The following is an 18,932-nucleotide window of genomic DNA, read 5'->3' on the forward strand; positions in this document are numbered from 1 at the left end:
GGGAGTAGATCACAACTGGTTCACCTCTTACTTTAGCAACAAACAGCAAAAGGACATTATTCACAATGTTGAGAATGGCTGCAATGTGGGGTCTCCTTGGAGTACAGTCAAGTGGGGGGCGCCCAAGGGATCAGTGTTGGGGCCACTCCTGTTCCTTATTTATATAAATGATATGCCCTCTAGTATTGCGGGTAACTCTAAAATATTTCTGTTTGCTGATGACACTAGTGTGGTAGTAAAGGATCTTGTTGACAACATTGGCTTGGTTTCAAATAGTACAGTTCATGACCCAAGTTCATCGCTTGTAGAAAATAAACTAACACTAAATCACAGTAAGACTCAGTTTTTACAGTTTCTAACACATAATTCAATAAATTCAATAAAATGTGACATTTTAATTTCACAGAATTGGAATGTGATTAGTGAAACTGAACAGTTCAAATTTCTAGGTGTTCAGGTAGGTAGTAAGCTGTCATGGAAACCTCTCATTCAGGATCTTGTTCAATGACTTAATTTTACTATTCAAACAGTATCTGAAGTGAGTGATCATTTAACACAAAAATTAGTCTACTTTGCTTATTTTCATTCACTTATGTCATATGATATTATATTTTGGAGTAACTCTTCCCATTCTGAAAGGATATTTTAGGCTCAGAAACGGGTGGTTCAGGCAATAAGCAGTGCAGTTTCAAGAACCTCTTGTCAAACCTTGTTCACGAGTCTGGGTAATTTGACATTGGCCTCTCAATATATATATTCATTACTGTCATTTCTTGTTAACAATATTGTCTTATTCCCAAGAATAAGCAGCTTTCACTCATTTAATACTCGGCATAAATAAAACTTGCATTTGGACAGGTCTTCCTTAACTCTTGTGCTCAAAGGTGTGCAGTATACTGCTGCATCCATTTTCAATAAGCTACCACTCGAATTCAAACATCTTAACAGTAGTCCCCATGCTTTCAAATCGAAACTAAAGAGTTTGCTCATGGCTCACTCCTTCTATTCTGTCGAGGAGTTACTTGACAAATTAAGCTGATTCTTGTTGTATTGTTGATTGCATTTACTTAAAAGTTGTGGATAGATTTTTTTTCGGGTTCATAACCATTTTATTTTTATCTGTTATTACTTTTATGTTGTAATCTCATGCACTGACATGTTCCATGACCTTGGAGATTTGCTCCTCAATTTGGTCCTATGGAACTTGACATGTAAATAAATAAATAAATCATGCAAAACACTACAGATGAGAATGACTTCTGAATGCTTTTATATATGAGGGTCAATCAAAGGAAAACACAACAGATGGAAAAACATAAGGAAAGTCTTTATTTCAAAAGTAATCACTGCAACTGTTAATACATTTCTCCCACTGTGAGACAAGTCAGTCAATGCCTTCATGGAGAAATGCTTGTGGTTACCTACAGAACCATGATTTTACTCAAATGTGCACCTTTTCATCCAAAGCAAATCAACAGTCATGAATGTCTTTCTTCATGGGTCCAAATGTATGGAAATCGCACGGGTAGAGATCAAGACTATATGGAGGATGCATAAGGGCTTCCAATCTAAACTTCTGCAGTGCAGTCAAAACAACTTTGGCACCATGTGGGCAGGCATCATCTTGCAACCTAATGATGCCACCTGTCAACAATTCTGTGCATCTGGACTTGATGGCATGCTTCAGTTTTTGTGAAATGACCACATACCGCTGTGTGTTAATTGCGGCACAGTGTTCCAGAAAGTCAATGAGCAGCCAGCCCTTGCAGTCAAAGAAAAAGGTCATCATGATATTTCTCAAGCTGGCATGCCTGTTGTTTGGACAACACACTGCAGAAGTTTTGCTGGGAAGCCCTTACAAATCTACTATACAGTCCTGATCTCTCCCACCCAATTTCCATACCTCTGAAACCATGAAGAAGGACATTTGAAATGGTCGATTTGCTTTAGATGAAGATGTGCATACCTGGCAACAATCATGGTTCAATAGGCAACCACAAACATTTTCCCATGAAGGCATTGACCACCCTTTCTCATAGTAGGATGAATGTATTAACAGTTGTGGTGATTACTTTCAAAATAATAAACAGTTCACTTAATTTTCATTTTCATTTGACTGCCTCTTATAGAAAGGTATATTTCACCACTCTATCCACTTGTGATGATTTGGAATTGATTGATATTCTTTAAAACCATGTCAAATTTAAAACCAAATCTATCTGAAAACAGTACACTGCAGCCACATGGTTTTGTTTTAAAATACTAGGGCATTGAGGTGATTAGAAAATGTCTGGAAATCAGAACAACAAACATGGGATCCTGTTGTGATGGCACTGGTTGCATTATTCTCTCAGGTAAGGAAAAGTGGCCTCTGTGTAAGTTTTCAAAAAAATGCATATAGTTCCTATGTATTACTTTTTTCCAAAAAAAATTTTTGGTCTAATATTTTATAAAAACATAGATTCAAAAGATGTAAGTCTCAAACTTCTATCAATAATTACAGTTTGGTGAAAGAACAATTTCCATTTGAGCGGGCACTTTAACCTTCTTTCCCCTATTACAAGTTTCTGTTCCTGAGGGTAATTATTTATCAACAATCCCATCTTGTAGCTTATTATACACCCCACAGTACATAATTTTGTTATTATACTTCTCATTATACATCTCCAAGGAAAACATATTCTGATTTTAATGTTACTGTATTTTATCCATATATGATCTTGTGAACTTCACAGTTGTTAATGATAGGTGGTGAGTGACATGACCTGCCACGAATACTTTTAAAAGTGACTTATTTTTCAGTGCCATAACCAGTTTCAGGTTACCACACTCTTCTTCAGATAGGTAATATTTTCAGTTACATAGATGCATTGATCAGAAACCTGTCATGGGAGGGATGTAGGGAGGTGGGAGGCAGGGAACGGGTTGGCTGGGGGAAGGGGGGTAGGGGGTGTCTAACGGCTCAGGAGAGAGTTGGGAGCTGTCTGTTGGCTAGCTAGGGCTGCAGGTCGGGGAGAGCAGGCAGCAGATGGCTGGCATGTGATTTCGTAGACTAGGGCATGAGATAATAGCACACAACTAGCTGATGTGGGGACATAAAATGGGTCGGGGTACTGGGGAAGGGAATGGTACGTGTACACGTGCATGTGCAAGCATGCACGCGCACACACACACTCACACACACACACACACACACACACACACACACACACACACACACACACACACACACACATACGCACTATTCAGAGTAGGGTGGGGGAAGTTACCTTAGGTTTAAGCCGAGGAGGATCAAGATATACCATGGGTGGTGGAGCAGCCATTGACATCATGCCTGTTGTGTTCTGCTGCAGTGGCACAACATGCAATAGAACACAATCATGCAAGATTTCAATGGCTGCTTCACAACCTGTACCATCTGGATCCTTCCCAGCACCATCAGCTTTTCTGAGCTGTGCAGATGGGAGCTATCTTTGTAACACATCCTTCACTTCTGTAACTTTCCTAGTCTAAACCTAAGGTAACTCACTGCCCCCCCCCCCTCACCTAATGGTGTGTATGTGTGTGTAGGGGGGGGGGGTCGAGTAGGGGTAGGAGGGGGCACGTGCAAGTTCAAAAAGGAAGTTCATTCTGAAAGCTAGCCCAGTTATGTACCTTTTCTTTGTGTAGCTATCAATGACACAGCACTTCTGCCTTTAGTAAGTCATCTCCTTTATTCCTAAATAATTCATAATTCTCAACCAGAACTTTCTGTATGTTGTTGTACTGCCTAGGTGCAGCGCAGTTATAGCTGTATTAATTCAAAGTGTGATGAGGATTATTTTCAGGATGTGCCATAAATGAATCTTTCTATACAGGGTTAAATTTCAGGACATAACTTCAGTGGCACATCCAGCGAATAATCATCACACTTCAACTTAATGTGTATGCAACCATGATGTACATGATGATAGCAACCTGCTGCTGAAACACACTGTGGTCATAAAAGTTAGTAAATAGTGATGGAAGCACTAAAATTTGTTTCCCAAACTATATTCATCTACTTGACTGCTTGTTTACTTTGAATTGTCTCTGGTATCCTCTGTATTCAGCTGCCTTTTTCTGGAATTCTGCCAGTTGCTCACTGAGCATATTCAGTGTCAGCTTAACTTCTTCTGGGTTTGAGTTCACATCAATCAACCACGGTTGCTGAAATAGAAATATATTAAAAATTTAATTTCTAATTGCAATCTCTATTAGGCAGTAAAACTGTTCAGGTTATTTAAGTGTCAACAAAAAAGTTGATTGTTCATCTCTAACTACTGGAACTTGTATGCAATGTCTTTGACTGGAAATAGAAGCAAACAAGTTGAAGAAAAAGTTAAGGACAGATGTTAAGTTTACTCCCAGAAGAAAAGCCTTACCAAATGTTGTATCATGAATAATACAACAATGTATGAAAGGAGTTCACTTTCTATTATTTTCAGTTCCAACATATGCATTAACTGAAATTAAAATATATGTAATTAAGATGTATTCTTCTTAGTTTTTATTATTTATTGCACATCATAAGCCTGCCAATGTAAGTTCACTTTTTATATAAAATTAAAATGTCAAATTTCTCTTACACTAAGGTTGTAGGTATAAATTCTGGGCATAATAAGACAAACAACAATGTCTCTAAAAAGGCAAGGAATAATGTGGACAGTTTAAGTTATACATTTATTACCCAATTAGGACTGGAAGGGGTAGACAAAAGCACTTTCATGAAACAAATTAATCTGCCAATGAGTTATGTGTAACAAGATGTACAAATAAGAATCATTGTACAATGCATCTGTGCAATTACTGTATTGCTATCAGTGGAAATATTGTTACCATCTTTCATGGAAGGTAACGAGTTACATTTGCTAATGCTGGTGATGGAGTAATACAATAATTTACCCTAGATTCATACCCAAATCAGGAAATAAAAGATCTTGAAGTTAGTTCACATGTTCACAAAACCACGTATCACTGTCATTACACATGTGAATTGTGAAAGTGACAGTTTTGAGAATAGTACTCCCATTACGCACGTAGGAAGATAACACTAGCCCTTGTAGATTCTGGGATAGTAAAACCTGAGTCAAAGTTTATTTATATCTCATAAGGCTTACGTGACAAATTGACATATAAATGTTTGTATAAAATTAATATTTAGACATGTCAAATTAAAAAATAAGTATACAAACAACAAAGAGTAAATGAACTCCTAACACATTAATAAACCGACGTTTAGCTGAAGACCCAAGTTCGGAGCTGCTGGTGTAGCTTCAAAAAGTCATTTCATTCTCCCTAATGTGCTTCAGGTAAACACTCCCTCACAATATAACTGACAACACTTATGATAGATTCTGCAAAATTTCTAAGAATAGCATTGTCCTAGGTGAAGATTGGATAGCAAGATATTTTCTCATTAGAGTTACATTACAGGATCCTTGCAAGTTAAGTACTGACTCTGGCATAAATCAGGAAGATTTAGTAAGTTTACACTGATTTTTCACTGCTCCTGTTTTGTATGCTTCTGGTTTACCAGTGGTGGGTGTAAGTAAACATGCACAGCTGAGAAATTTTGCTTCCTGTTAGGGTCAAAGTGGATCAGAAAATTTTGTGAGATAAGAAACAGCTTCCAAAGCTGATTCTGTGGGAAGAGCTAAGGTGAATTAGTAGTTTTCACATTTCAGAAATGATGACATATCAGTTCTTTACAAACTTCACTCTAAATATCCATCATAATCTGCCTAAACAGATGAAAAAGTTGAGGAAATTCAAGAATTTGTGCTTGAAGACCAATGAGAGGCCACTGAACAAATGGCAGAGCTTACTGGTTATTCTTGAAGCTGGGTTCAGCAAATTTTAAGAGAAGACTTGGAGGTAAACAGGGTAGCTGCCATGTTTGTCTCTCAGCAAAAGAAGTGGTGGTTGAAAGCATGCTCTGGTTTAAAAGAAGAACGACAAATACACCTAGAATTTTTTCCCACAATAATTTCTGGTGATGAGTTATAGCTCTATGGTTATGACCTCAAAACTAAACAACAATAAAGATAACAAAAGACATTGTTGTCACTTCACTTAAAATGGCTTGTCAGCATTAATACAGTTCATGTTATCTATGAAAGGACAAGTTAATTAATAAATAAAATAAAAATTCAATTGATCAAAGTGAAATTACACATCAAGAAAATGTCATTTTGTCTTTGTGGTGAGAGTAAGCTGGGGAGGGGGTGGAAAAGTGGTGTATGCTGAGCTCCTCCCATCATGTCAAATCAATCATCGTGTCTTCTATTTGGAAGTTCTAATAATATTTCCAATATGCATACAAAATACATGACCTGAGCCAGGTGAAGGACTAGGTTTTCCACCATGATAATGTTCCCATTCACATAACAACCTAAGTCTGCCAGTGTTTGGTCAAAAACAGCATGACTCTCTTGATGTATATACATTGCTCACCTAACCCATTCCACTGACTTCTTCTAGTTTCTGTGCATGATGAGTAACATGAAAGGATACTGATTTAATGAAGTAGATGCAGGTAAAAACAAAAAGGTGCACTATTTCTCTAATGACTCATAGCTATTCAGGCTGTTAGTTCCAGCTTCCATGATAGGTTTGTGGCAGACTGTTCTGTGTGGTAGTCAACTTGATGGATTGGAAATTCCAGACTGGGAGGAAGTGCATCCTAATGGGAATTGGTAACATATTTCAGTTAGGTATACTACAGCCATGTTTATATTACCTGTTGAAGGAGGGGAGGGATATTCACAAAATTTCTGGCTGAATAACTGTGAAGGTATTGGACAGTTCAGTAAGGTTGTACAATTAAGAAACAGAGAATAGTTTAAGGATTAATTTTGGTATTGTTCTGCAAACATCCACATTCACCTTTGTATGGAGTTGAAACCACTGCTGTGCCAAAGTAAATGGCAGAATTTCCTGCTAACATCATGACAACCAAACACCTCAATAGGCTACTTCGCTATGTTAAAAATAGTCTGCATTGTTGATATTGTGAATGACTATAAAATTCAGATAGCACTTTTGCTCAATGTGCTCACAAAATATCTGTTATTTTTATGTAATTAAAGGTTAAAAATCATTAAATTTCAAGATTTGGACACTTGACTGAAAATGCTCTGTTATTGGCTGATCTCAGGTGACATCATAGGCTAAGAGTAAGATGAAGCTACACGTCTGTTATGAGAACTGTCTACAGCCTATGATGTCACCTGTAGTTCTAAGTTCTAGGGGACTGATGACCTCAGAAGTTAAGTCCCATAGTGCTCAGAGCCATTTTTTTATCATCTCAAGATCTTTGTATGTGACAATTTCCACAAAAACTCAGAACAAGTAATATTTTATGATTGGCATGAAAATCTCATTTTAGCTGATGCTGTACTCTTGTTCGAAGCCTCTCATATAAAATTGTACTTTGTGTCAAGCAATCTTACCATTTGTATCAGACAAGACCTTGAATTGATAATTTTCTAGCTGTTGGTTTTAGGAATGATCTTCAAAGTTTTGTTGTATTTGTGAGCTTCCAGTTCTTCTGGAGAAGCCTCTCTCCAGTGTTTTTATTTGGACTGGAAGTTACTTCACTGAAACTATTAGGTGTTTAATGTTGCATGAAATAAAATTCATAACTAGTTGGGTTATGAATGATTGTCATAATCCACATATTTGTGTTTTTCATCATCCTTCACCTTCATGTATATGTCCTCAACTTCTTTGTTGCTGTTGTTGTACTGATACTGACCTCATCGTAATGTGATACCTTGAGATAAGAAAAATTTATGATTGCATAGTCAAAAAGTCAATAACATGTTGAATCCCCTTGGTACCACATAAACAATGCTTTTTAGGCTTTGTCATTGGGCTTGCTTCAGAATTTATTTGCACATGACCAGAAGCATCTGATTCAAATATGTGACCATGCCCAATGTAGTGTTACATCTGTTCCACAACAAATATATACAGTTTGCTTCAAACAATGTTTTGTTGGAATTCTATTTAGTATCAATACAGCAGTGTTAACTTTTTGTGTTAAGATCAGTGATTCTTCTCTGGTGTGTATGGAGTGATCATTTCCTGCTAGATTTCAGTTAATATACTCAGTTCTACTGTTCACATGGAATTTTCTGATTTGTTGACCAAACTTGTTCAACACAAGAGTCTTCAATTCATGAAATTGAACAATGACACCAGATTTGTGTATGAGAAAACAAACAATGCTGTACCTGGATAGTGTCATGGTTCCACTCAGACTGTTGCTTAATTAGCAAGTATTTGGGAGCGATGACCTCGCAGTTTGGTCCCATCCCCCAAATCAACCAACAAGTATTTACTTCATCATGTTGCACATGACTAGCCAATTTTAGAGTTATAGGCCATTCTCAAGTGCTATAGGTACTGATGACATGTTTTAATACATCCAACCATAAGCAACAGACATGGTAGTTCCAAAAACAAGAGCATACATGTGCAGCAGCACCAAGTTTAAAATAGAATATTTACTGACTACACTATTGGACATTGTTGAATCTACTGACAAATTTGTAGGTAATGTATACGTTCACTTTCATAGTGATCAACGTGTATGAATTTCAATTGGTTTCACATTCCATATGCTGTCTTCAGAAATTAAAATATTTTTGATTCCACTTTTGTCTACTGATGTGGAAATCAGGGACAGAACTTTGGCTCTGGCTTTTCCTCTTACTTACATTTTCATGGTTGTATTGTCAGTTTTAGCTGGCCGAACTTGTGCTCCAGTTACATCATCAAAAATTTTGAAGGCCCTGAGAATCAAAGTCAATTGCAGTTTCCAGGTTTGATAGTTGTTCCAGTCTAATTTTGCAATTAAGCCTTGCAAAAACCTCTTCAGGCACTGCAGATTACTTTTGATGCAAGCACACTGTAATCAGTGTAATGAGACTTTACCCAGTAACACCAGCTGGCAACGTTTATCTGAGTAACTTACTTCTCACAATCCAATGGTTTGGCAATCCTCTCACACAAGCCACATGATATCTGGGCTCGTAAACTGATGAGGTATTTAAAGATATGCAGAGAGAAATAACAGAAACGTAGGTTTGCCTCCTGATAACGACATCCTCTTGAGTAGTCCCCGCCCGAAGATCCGAATGGGGGACTATTTTACCTCTGGAATATTTTACCCAAGAGGACGCCATCATCATTTAACCATACAGTAAATCTGCATGCCCTCGGAAAAAATTACAGCTGTAGTTTCCCCTTGCTTTCAGCCATTCGCAGTACCAGCACGGCAAGGCCGTTTTGGTTAGTGTTGCAAGGCCAGATCAGTCAATCATCCAGACTGTTGACCCTACAACTACTGAAAAGGCTGCTGCCCCTCTTCAGGAACCACGTGATTGTCTGGCCTCTCAACAGATAAATACATGAGCATCTCTAAAAACTAGTAACTTTAGACAGAAGCAAACTGAAACTAAATGCAAGAGCACAAAACTCTTTCAACAAAATTCAAAAGAAAATTGTAGGAATAAACAATGGTTATAATGTTATGAACCCGCTGACTTGTAGCAGTTTCTTTAATTTGGGTATTACAGTTTTGAATAAGGTAAAAGGGCCTTTCTTGAATAATTAATGATCAGAAAATGTTATGGACAAATGATGAGGTATGGACAATCACAGTTCTCAGGCAGCAGAATTATTGTCAGATAAAAGCAGATGTTCTGTTTAGTAAACAAATTCTGGTTATCCAGAATAACAAATGACAAAACTGCAAAAGTTCACTCATTGCTTATCGCTTTTGGTTATCAGCTAATTGGCCAAAGTAAAACACTGAAAACAATTGTCCCAGAAAGTCTCCCCATCTACACATCTCTTGTATAACAGTTTTCATAGTGCAGAAAGCAGAAAAATGGATTGTATCCAAGGTTTTGCCAAATACAACTCTTCACTTTTTACATAATGCCCCGACACACCCAGTGGAAACACAACTGAAAACTGAGGAAATAACTCCCATACCAACCTATGATACTAAGGAGCTACTGAAAGATTTTAATATATCATTGAAAATAATCAATTTTTGAAATTTGAAGATGGGCAGCAGCCATTTCAGTAGTTGCAGGGGCAACAGTCTGGATGATTGACTGATCTGGCCTTGTAACACTAACCAAAATGGCTTTGCTGTGCTGGTACTGCAAACGGCTGAAAGCAAGGGGAAACTACAGCCGTAATTTTTCCCGAGGGCATGCAGCTTTACTGTCTGGTGAAATGATGATGGCATCCTCTTGGATAAAATATTCTGGAGGTAAAATAGTCTCCCATTCTGATCTCCGGGCGGGGACTACTCAGGAGGACGTCGTTATCAGGAGAAAGAAAACTGGCGTTCTACGAATCGGAGCATGGAATGTCAGATCCCTTAATCGGGCAGGTAGGTTAGAAAATTTAAAAAGGGAAATGGATAGTTTAAAGTTAGATATAGTGGGAATTAGTGAAGTTCGGTGGCAGGAGGAACAAGACTTCTGGTCAGGCGAATACAGGGTTATAAATACAAAATAAAACGGGGGAATGCAGGAGTAGGTTTAATAATGAATAAAAAAGTAGGAGTGCGGGTAAGCTACTACAAACACCATAGTGAACGCATTATTGTGGCCAAGATAGACATGAAGCCCACGCCTACCACAGTAGTACAAGTTTATATGCCAACTAGCTCTGCAGATGATGAAGAAATTGATGAAATGTATAATGAGATAAAAGAACTTATTCAGATAGTGAAGGGAGACGAAAATTTAGTAGTCATGGGTGACTGGAATATGGTAGTAGAAAAAGGAAGAGAAGGAAACGTAGTAGGTGATTATCAACTGGGGGGAAGAAATGAAAGAGGAAGCCGTCTGGTAGAATTTTGCACAGAGCACAACTCAATGATAGCTAACACTTGGTTCAAGAATCATAAAAGAAGGTTGTATACATGGAAGAAGCCTGGAGATACTGACACGTTTCAGATAGATTATATAATGGTAAGACAGAGATTTAGGAACCAGGTTTTAAATTGTAAGATGTTTCCAGGGGCAGATGTGGACCCTGACCACAATCTATTGGTTATGAACTGTAGATTAAAACTGAAGAAACTGCAAAAAGGTGGCAATTTAAGGAGATGGGACCTGGATAACCTGAAAGAACCAGAGGTTGTACAGAGTTTCAAGTAGAGCATAAGGGAACAATTGACAGGAATGGGGGAAAGAAATACAGTAGAAGAAGAATGGGTAGCTTTGAGGGATGAAGTAGTGAAGGCAGCAGAGGACCAAGTAGGTAAAAAGACGAGGGCTAGTAGAAATCCTTGGGTAACAGAAGAAATATTGAACTTAATTGATGAAAGGAGAAAATATATAAATGCAGTAAATGAAGCAGGCAAAAAGGAATACAAAGGTCTCAAAAATGAGATCGACAGGAAGTGCAAAATAGCTAAGCAGGGACGGCTAGAAGACAAATGTAAGGATGTAGAGGCTTGTCTCACCAGGGGTAAGATAGATACTGCCTACAGGAAAATTAAAAGAGACCTTTGGAGAATAAAGAACCACTTGTTCGAATATCAAGAGCTCAGATGGAAACCCAGTTCTAAGCAAAGAAGGGAAACCAGAAAGGTGGAAGGAGTACATAGAGGGTCTATACAAGGGCGCTATACTTGAGGACCATATTATGGAAATGGAAGAGGATGTAGATGAAGATGAAATGGGAGATATGATACTGCGTGAAGAGTTTGACAGAGCACTGAGAGACCTGAGTCGAAACAAGGCCCCGGGAGTAGACAACATTTCATTAGAACTACTGACAGCCTTGGGAGAGCCAGTCCTAACAAAACTCTACCATCTGGTGAGCAAGATATATGAGACGGGCGAAATACCCTCAGACTTCAAGAAGAATATAATAATTCCAATCCCAAAGAAAGCAGGTGTTGACAGATGTGAAAATTACCGAACTATCAGTTTAATAAGTCACGGCTGCAAAATACTAACATGAATACTTTACAGACGAATGGAAAAACTAGTAGAAGCCAACCTCGGGGAAGATCAGTTTGGATTCCGTAGAAATATAGGAACACATGAGGCAATATTGACCCTACGACTTATCTTAGAAGCTAGATTAAGGAAAGGCAAACCTATGTTTCTAGCATTTGTAGACTTAGAGTAAGCTTTTGACAATGTTGACTGGAATACTCTCTATCAAATTCTGAAGGTGGCAGGGGTAAAATACAGGGAGCGAAAGGCTATTTACAACTTGTACAGAAACCAGATGTCAGTTATAAGAGTCGAGGGACGTGAAATGGAAGCAGTGGTTGGGAAGGGAGTGAGACAGGGTTGTAGCCTCTCCCCAATGTTATTCAATCTGTATATTGAGCAAGCAGTAAAGGAAACAAACGAAAAATTCGGAGTAGGTATTAAAATCCAGGGAGAAGAAATAAAAACTTTGAGGTTTGCCGATGACATTGTAATTCTGTCAGAGACAGCAAAGGACTTGGAAGAGCAGTTGAACGGAATGGATAGTGTCTTGAAAGGAGGATATAAGATGAACATCAACAAAAGTGAAACGAGGATAATGGAAGTAGTCGATTTAAGTCTGGTGATGCTGAGGGTATAGACAATGAGACACTTAAAGTAGTAAAGGAGTTTTGCTATTTGGGGAGCAAAACAACTGATGATGGTCGAACTAGAGATGATATAAAATGTAGACTGGCAATGGGAAGGAATGTGGTTCTGAAGAAGAGAAATTTGTTAACATCGAGTATAGATTTAAATGTCAGGAAGTCGTTTCTGAAAGTATTTGTATGGAGTGTAGCCATGTATGGAAGTGAAACATGGACGATAAATAGTTTGGACAAGAAGAGAATAGAAGCTTTTGAAATGTGGTGCTACAGAAGAATGCTGAAGATTAGATGGGTAGATCACATAACTAATGAGGAGGTATTGAATAGGATTGGGGAGAAGAGAAATTTGTGGCACAACTTGACTAGAAGAAGGGATCGGTTGGTAGGACGTGTTCTGAGGCATCAAGGGATCATCAATTTAGTATTGGAGGGCAGCGTGGAGGGTAAAAATCATAGAGGGAGACCAAGAGATGAATACACTAAGCAGATTCAGAAGGATTTAGGTTGCAGTTGTTACTGCGAGATGAAGCAGCTTGCACAGAATAGAGTAGCATGGAGAGCTGCATCAAACCAGTCTCAGGACTGAAGACCACAACAACAACAGTATAACTGGATACATAAAAAATCTACTCACTAACTGGCAGCATGAGAAAATACATATGAAAGTTAAGAAAATAGTACTAAGGGATCAGCAATACCAATACTGGCAGTGATTTTTATCCTACTTATGAAGATATTAATTAGCTACCTCGATAAGATTGTGTCTTTCTCAAATCATGCCCTCAAATGACATTGACTGTGTCTGACATTTGCCCACTATACCTGGTATATCTTTTCTTCACCCCCCACCCCCTCCATGATGTCACAGTCAGATCCTGTGCTCCTTCGGCACCCATTTCCCTGTCCTCTGCCTTGTAACCCTGTGGCTTTCCAAGCTGTAAGACTTGCCATATGGGCCTTCCTAACACCAGCTACAACAGCCCTGTAACTACCAAAACATAATAATATCAAAGGGAGAGCCTCCTGCAAAATGACATATTTCATGTACTAGCTATTATGTAAACAGTGTTCAGTCTTCTACATTGGTATGATTACTACTAATTTATCAGTTAGAACGAGTGGGCATAGGTAAAGGGTGTGTAGTGGCAAACATTGGTATGATTACCACTAAGTTATCAGTTAGAATGAAAGGACATAGGCGAAGGATGTACACTGGCAACACACTATATCCTGTTGCAGTGCATACTCTACAACAAGAGAATCATGATCTCAGTGCCTGTTTCACAACACATGTCATCTGCATTTGGATTCTCACCCCTGATACCAGTCTCACATAACTACACAGATGAGAAATGGTGTTACAATACGTCCTTGGTTCTCACTATCCAACTGGCCTTAATTTGCATTTATTTATTTATTCAATCTCAGCATTTATTTTCAGCTACTATTTTTTTCTTCACTCTCTTCAGTTTTCTATATCTTTCATTTCCTGACCTTTCTATTCCCCTCTTGTCTATCATGTATAAGGCACTCAGCTTTCCACTCTTATTAACTCTGCAATAATGTTTTCTCAGTAGTATCTGTCATGCTTATTAGCTTGTCTTCCACCTTTAAGTTCTCAAGTTTTCAAATCTCATATGATGCAGTCCACAAAAAGCTATCCAATCTCCTGGTTTCCCACCTCCGGAAAGGCAACTCACTCACCCTCCAAAACCTTTCCAACAAACCTCAACCTCTTCTCATTGCACACAGACCCAGCCTCTCTCATCTACTCAATCTCCCACTTCCAGTTCCACTAACCCCAAAACCTCAAAATTCTAGTCAACACAATCTGGAACCACAACACCCCAATTCAGTACTTAACCTTTCCTCCAAACCTCTCTCCCAATCCGAAACCTCTGTCCTATCCAAAGGCCTCACCTTCAGCCTCACTCCCAGATTCAACCAAACAGCCCTCGTCAAAGATTTACTGTCTTACACTCGTAGTCGCTGCTGGAAATATCACTGTGCCATGAAGAAAAATAATACTAATCCTACTCCTAATGATCCAACTCCACAATACACTATCCAAATTGAACCCTGCATGGAACAGTTCCGTCCTGCATCACAGCGGGACCCACCTCCTCTTCCTCAAAATCACCCTCTCCAAACCTTCCAGGAATTTCTCACTTCCAGCCTTGCCTCTCAATGTTTCTTGAAAAGCCTTAATCCTACTCTCAACATCACCACAGCTGAAGCCCAGGCTATCCATGATCTGAAGGCTGACCGATCCATCATCATTCTTCCGGCTGACAAGGGTGACACGACCATGGTACTTGATCATCGGGAGTATGTGGCTGAGGGACTGAATCAGTTTTCAGACAACACTACATACAAAGTTTGGCAAGGTAATCCCATTCCTGATGTCCAGGTGGAACTTCAAGGAATCCTCAGAACCTTAGGCCCCCTACAAAACCTTTCACCTGACTCCATCAACCTCCTGACCCCACCGACACCCCACACCCCTACCTTCTACCTACTTCCTAAAATTCACAAACCCAAACATCCAGGCCGCCCATTGCAGCTGGTTACCAAGCCCCCACAGAACGTATCTCTGCCTATGTAGATCAACATCTTCAACCCATTACATGCAGTCTCCCATCCTTCATCAAAGATACCAACCACTTTCTCCAACGCCTGGAATCCTTGCCCAATCTGTTACCCTGGAAACCACCCTTGTAACCATTGATGCCACTTCCCTATACACAAATATCTGGCACGTCCAGGGCCTCACTGCGATGGAGCAATTCCTTTCACGCCGATCACCTGCCACCCTACCTAAAACCTCTTTTCTCATTACCTTAGCCAGCTTCATCAACTCACAACTTCTTCGCTTTTGAAGGCAGACATACCAACAATTAAAGGGAACTGCCATGGGTACCAGGATGGCCCCCTCGTACGCCAACCAATTTATGGGTCACTTAGAGGAAGCCTTCTTGGTTACCCACACCTGCCAACCCAAAGTCATTGATGACATCTTCATGATCTGGACTCACAATAGAGAAGAACTCCAGAATTTCCTCTCCAACATCAACTCCTTTGGTTCCATCAGATTCACCTGGTCCTACTCCAAACCCCATGCCACTTTCCTTGACGTTGACCTCCATTCTGTCCAATGGCCAGCTTCACACATCCGTCCACATCAAACCCACCAACAAGCAACAGTACCTCCATTATGACAGCTGCCACAAATTCCATATCAAACGGTCCCTTCCCTACAGCTTAGGTCTTCATGGCAAACGAATTTGCTCCAGTCCTGAATCCCTGAACCATTTCACCAACAACCTGATAACAGCTTTTGCATCCTGCAACTACCCTCCCGACCTGGTACAGAAGCAAATAACCAGAGCCACTTCCTCATCCCCTCAAACCCAGAAACTTTCACAGAAGAAACCCAAAAGTGCCCCACTTGTGACAGGATACCTCCCGGGACTGGATCAGACTCTGAATGTGGTTCTCCAGCAGGGATATGACTTCCTCAAATCCTGCCCTGAAATGAGATCCATCCTTCATTAAATCCTCCTCACTCCACCAAGAGTGTCTTTCCACCGTCCACCTAACCTTCGTAACCTCTTGGTTCATCCCTATGAAATACCCAAACGACCTTCCCTACCCTCTGGCTCCTACCCTTGTAACCGCCCCCGGTGTAAAACCTGTCCCATGGACCTTCCCACCACCACCTACTCCAGTCCTGTAACCCGGAAGGTGTACACGATCAAAGGCAGAGCCACGTGTGAAAGCACCCAAGTAATTTACCAACTGACCTGCCTACACTGTAAAGCCTTCTATATGGGAATGACCAGCAACAACTGTCCATTCGCATGAATGGATACAGGCAGAGAGTGTTTGTTGGTAATGAGGATAACCCTGTGGCTAAACATGCCTTGGTGCACGGCCACCACATCTTGGCACAGTGTTACACCGTACGGGTTATCTGAATACTTCCTACTGACACCAACCTATCAGAACTCCGGAGATGGGAACTTGCCCTTCAATATATCCTCTCTTCCTGTTACCCACCAGGCCTCAACCTTCCCTAATTTCAAGTTGCCGCCCCTCGTACATCACTTGTCACTCAACAACATCTTTGCGTCTGTACTTCCGCTTCGACTGACATCTCTGCCCAAACTCTTTGCCTTTACATATGTCTGCTTGTGTCTGTATATGTGCGGATGGATATGTGTGTGTGTGTGTGTGTGTGTGTTTTTATATATATATACCTGTTCCTTTTTCCCCCTAAGGTAAGTCTTTCCGCTCCCGGGACTGGAATGATTCCTTACCCTCTCTCTTAAAACCCACATCCTTTCGTCTTTCCCTCTCCTTCCCTCTTTCCTGATGAAGCAACCGTAGGTTGCAAAAGCTTGAAATTTGTGTATGTGTTTGTGTGTTTTTTATTTTGTCTATCTACGAGCGCTTGCCATTTGGTAAGTCACAGAACCCTTTTAATATATTTTTCCTTTGTGCAATGTTTCTTTCTATTACATTCGTATCATTAATTTGAACCCAACAATTACGTTTGTTATTGTCATTGTTGCATTTTGAAATCCTTTCTGTCCTCTTACTTTCTCTTTTGGTTTGTGCAAGTAGTTTCTCTTTGCATTCACCTTCTCTTTTTTCCGTAATCTGCCATACAATTTATCCTGCCTATATATACTCAATAATACGTAATTTACTTCCAAACCATAGCCAAAAATTTTTTAACCCTTTCGACACTACCGCTGCTATAAAATCCACCATTTCCAGTTTACAAACATTTCTCGTGTAACCTTGTGAATACTATTTCACAGCTTCAGTTCCTTTCACCTATTAAACAACCATTTCAGCTAGTTCTAACAACTTTCATTTAGTTTCCATTCCCATTTTTCCCACATAACCGATCATTGTTTAGCAGCTTCCCACAGGTTTTAACGTTATTATTTCTTCGTCAGACAATTGTTAGCCTCATTTTCATAATCTGCCACCACTAAAGCAGTCCTTTTAATACATTTACACGCAGTTTTTTTGAAATTTTACCGTATTTCTCCATACTTTAACGTGTTTTGGAGGCAACACAACTACCTAACCTTTGTACACATCGTTGTTTTCCAACCTAAGTTCACCACAGGATCAACATAGCTCAGCTTAAACCAACACTTTTTCGACTTTTTTCACACGAGACCTCCTTTTGCTTTCTAGTTCACCTTTATCTCTCCCCATATTTTTATTTTCACTTTAGCCTCATGTTACACTTTCAACCTTCTAATACCATGTCACCCTCACCAAATCCCCACAATGACCCCATTAAGTTTTATTTACATTCCCTCTGCACGTGTGCTTTGCCCTAGCCAGATTACGCTCCCATATTTTATTCACTCAGGCTTGTCTGACATTTGGCATTACCCCCAAAGGCCTCACACTTAAAGTTCCCATCTCTGGCTGTAACCCTTCTCTCCTTCCATCCCTAAACCAGTTCCAAACTGAACAATACATAGCCCTCACCCACCTAATCCTTCACCTACACATCAACTCAGCCAATGCACACACCCATCAACTCATATCCCTAATCAAAGTCCTCAATCTTTCCTCTCCCACATTCCCTCTGCACGTGTGCTTTGCCCTAGCCAGATTACGCTCCCATATTTTATTCACTCAGGCTTGTCTGACATTTGGCATTACCCCCAAAGGCCTCACACTTAAAGTTCCCATCTCTGGCTGTAACCCTTCTCTCCTTCCATCCCTAAACCAGTTCCAAACTGAACAATACATAGCCCTCACCCACCTAATCCTTCACCTACACATCAACTCAGCCAATGCACACACCCGTCAACTCATATCCCTAATCAAAGTCCTCAATCTTTCCTCTCCCACATCCACACTGGCTGTTCAGAGCATCCTCCTACAGGCCAACCGCAAATTAGAACAGCATGCCACCCCCCACCTCAAAACACTATCCAATCTCCTGGTTTCCCACCTCTGGAAAGGCAACTCACTCACCCTCCACAACCTTTCCAACAAACCTCAACCTCCTCTCATTGCACAAAGACCCAGTCTCTCCCATCTACTCAATCTCCCACTTCCAGCTCCACTCCCCCCAAAGCCTCAAAATTCTAGTCAACACAATCTGGAACCACAACACCCCAATTCAGTAGTTAACCTTTCCTCCAAACCTCTCTCCCAATCCGAAACCTCTGTCCTATCCAAAGGCCTCACCTTCGGCCCCCTTCCCAGATTCAACCAAACAGCCCTCGTCAAAGATTTACTGTCCTAC

General features: G+C 40.0%; 1 protein-coding gene across 1 annotated transcript in view; it reads right to left on the bottom strand.

Annotated features, from left to right (window-relative positions):
• The window catches only part of LOC126260454 (dynein axonemal heavy chain 6), a 1,163,459-nt gene that overhangs the window by 853,412 nt on the left and 291,115 nt on the right, over window positions 1–18,932 (bottom strand). Inside the window, exon 51 of the mRNA XM_049957783.1 lies at window positions 4,060–4,188. Coding sequence (XP_049813740.1) covers window positions 4,060–4,188 — 129 coding nt within the window. The remainder of the gene's footprint in view (window positions 1–4,059; window positions 4,189–18,932) is intronic.

This window comes from Schistocerca nitens, chromosome 5 (assembly GCF_023898315.1).
Source record: "Schistocerca nitens isolate TAMUIC-IGC-003100 chromosome 5, iqSchNite1.1, whole genome shotgun sequence".
Classification (NCBI taxonomy): Eukaryota; Metazoa; Arthropoda; class Insecta; order Orthoptera; family Acrididae; genus Schistocerca; species Schistocerca nitens.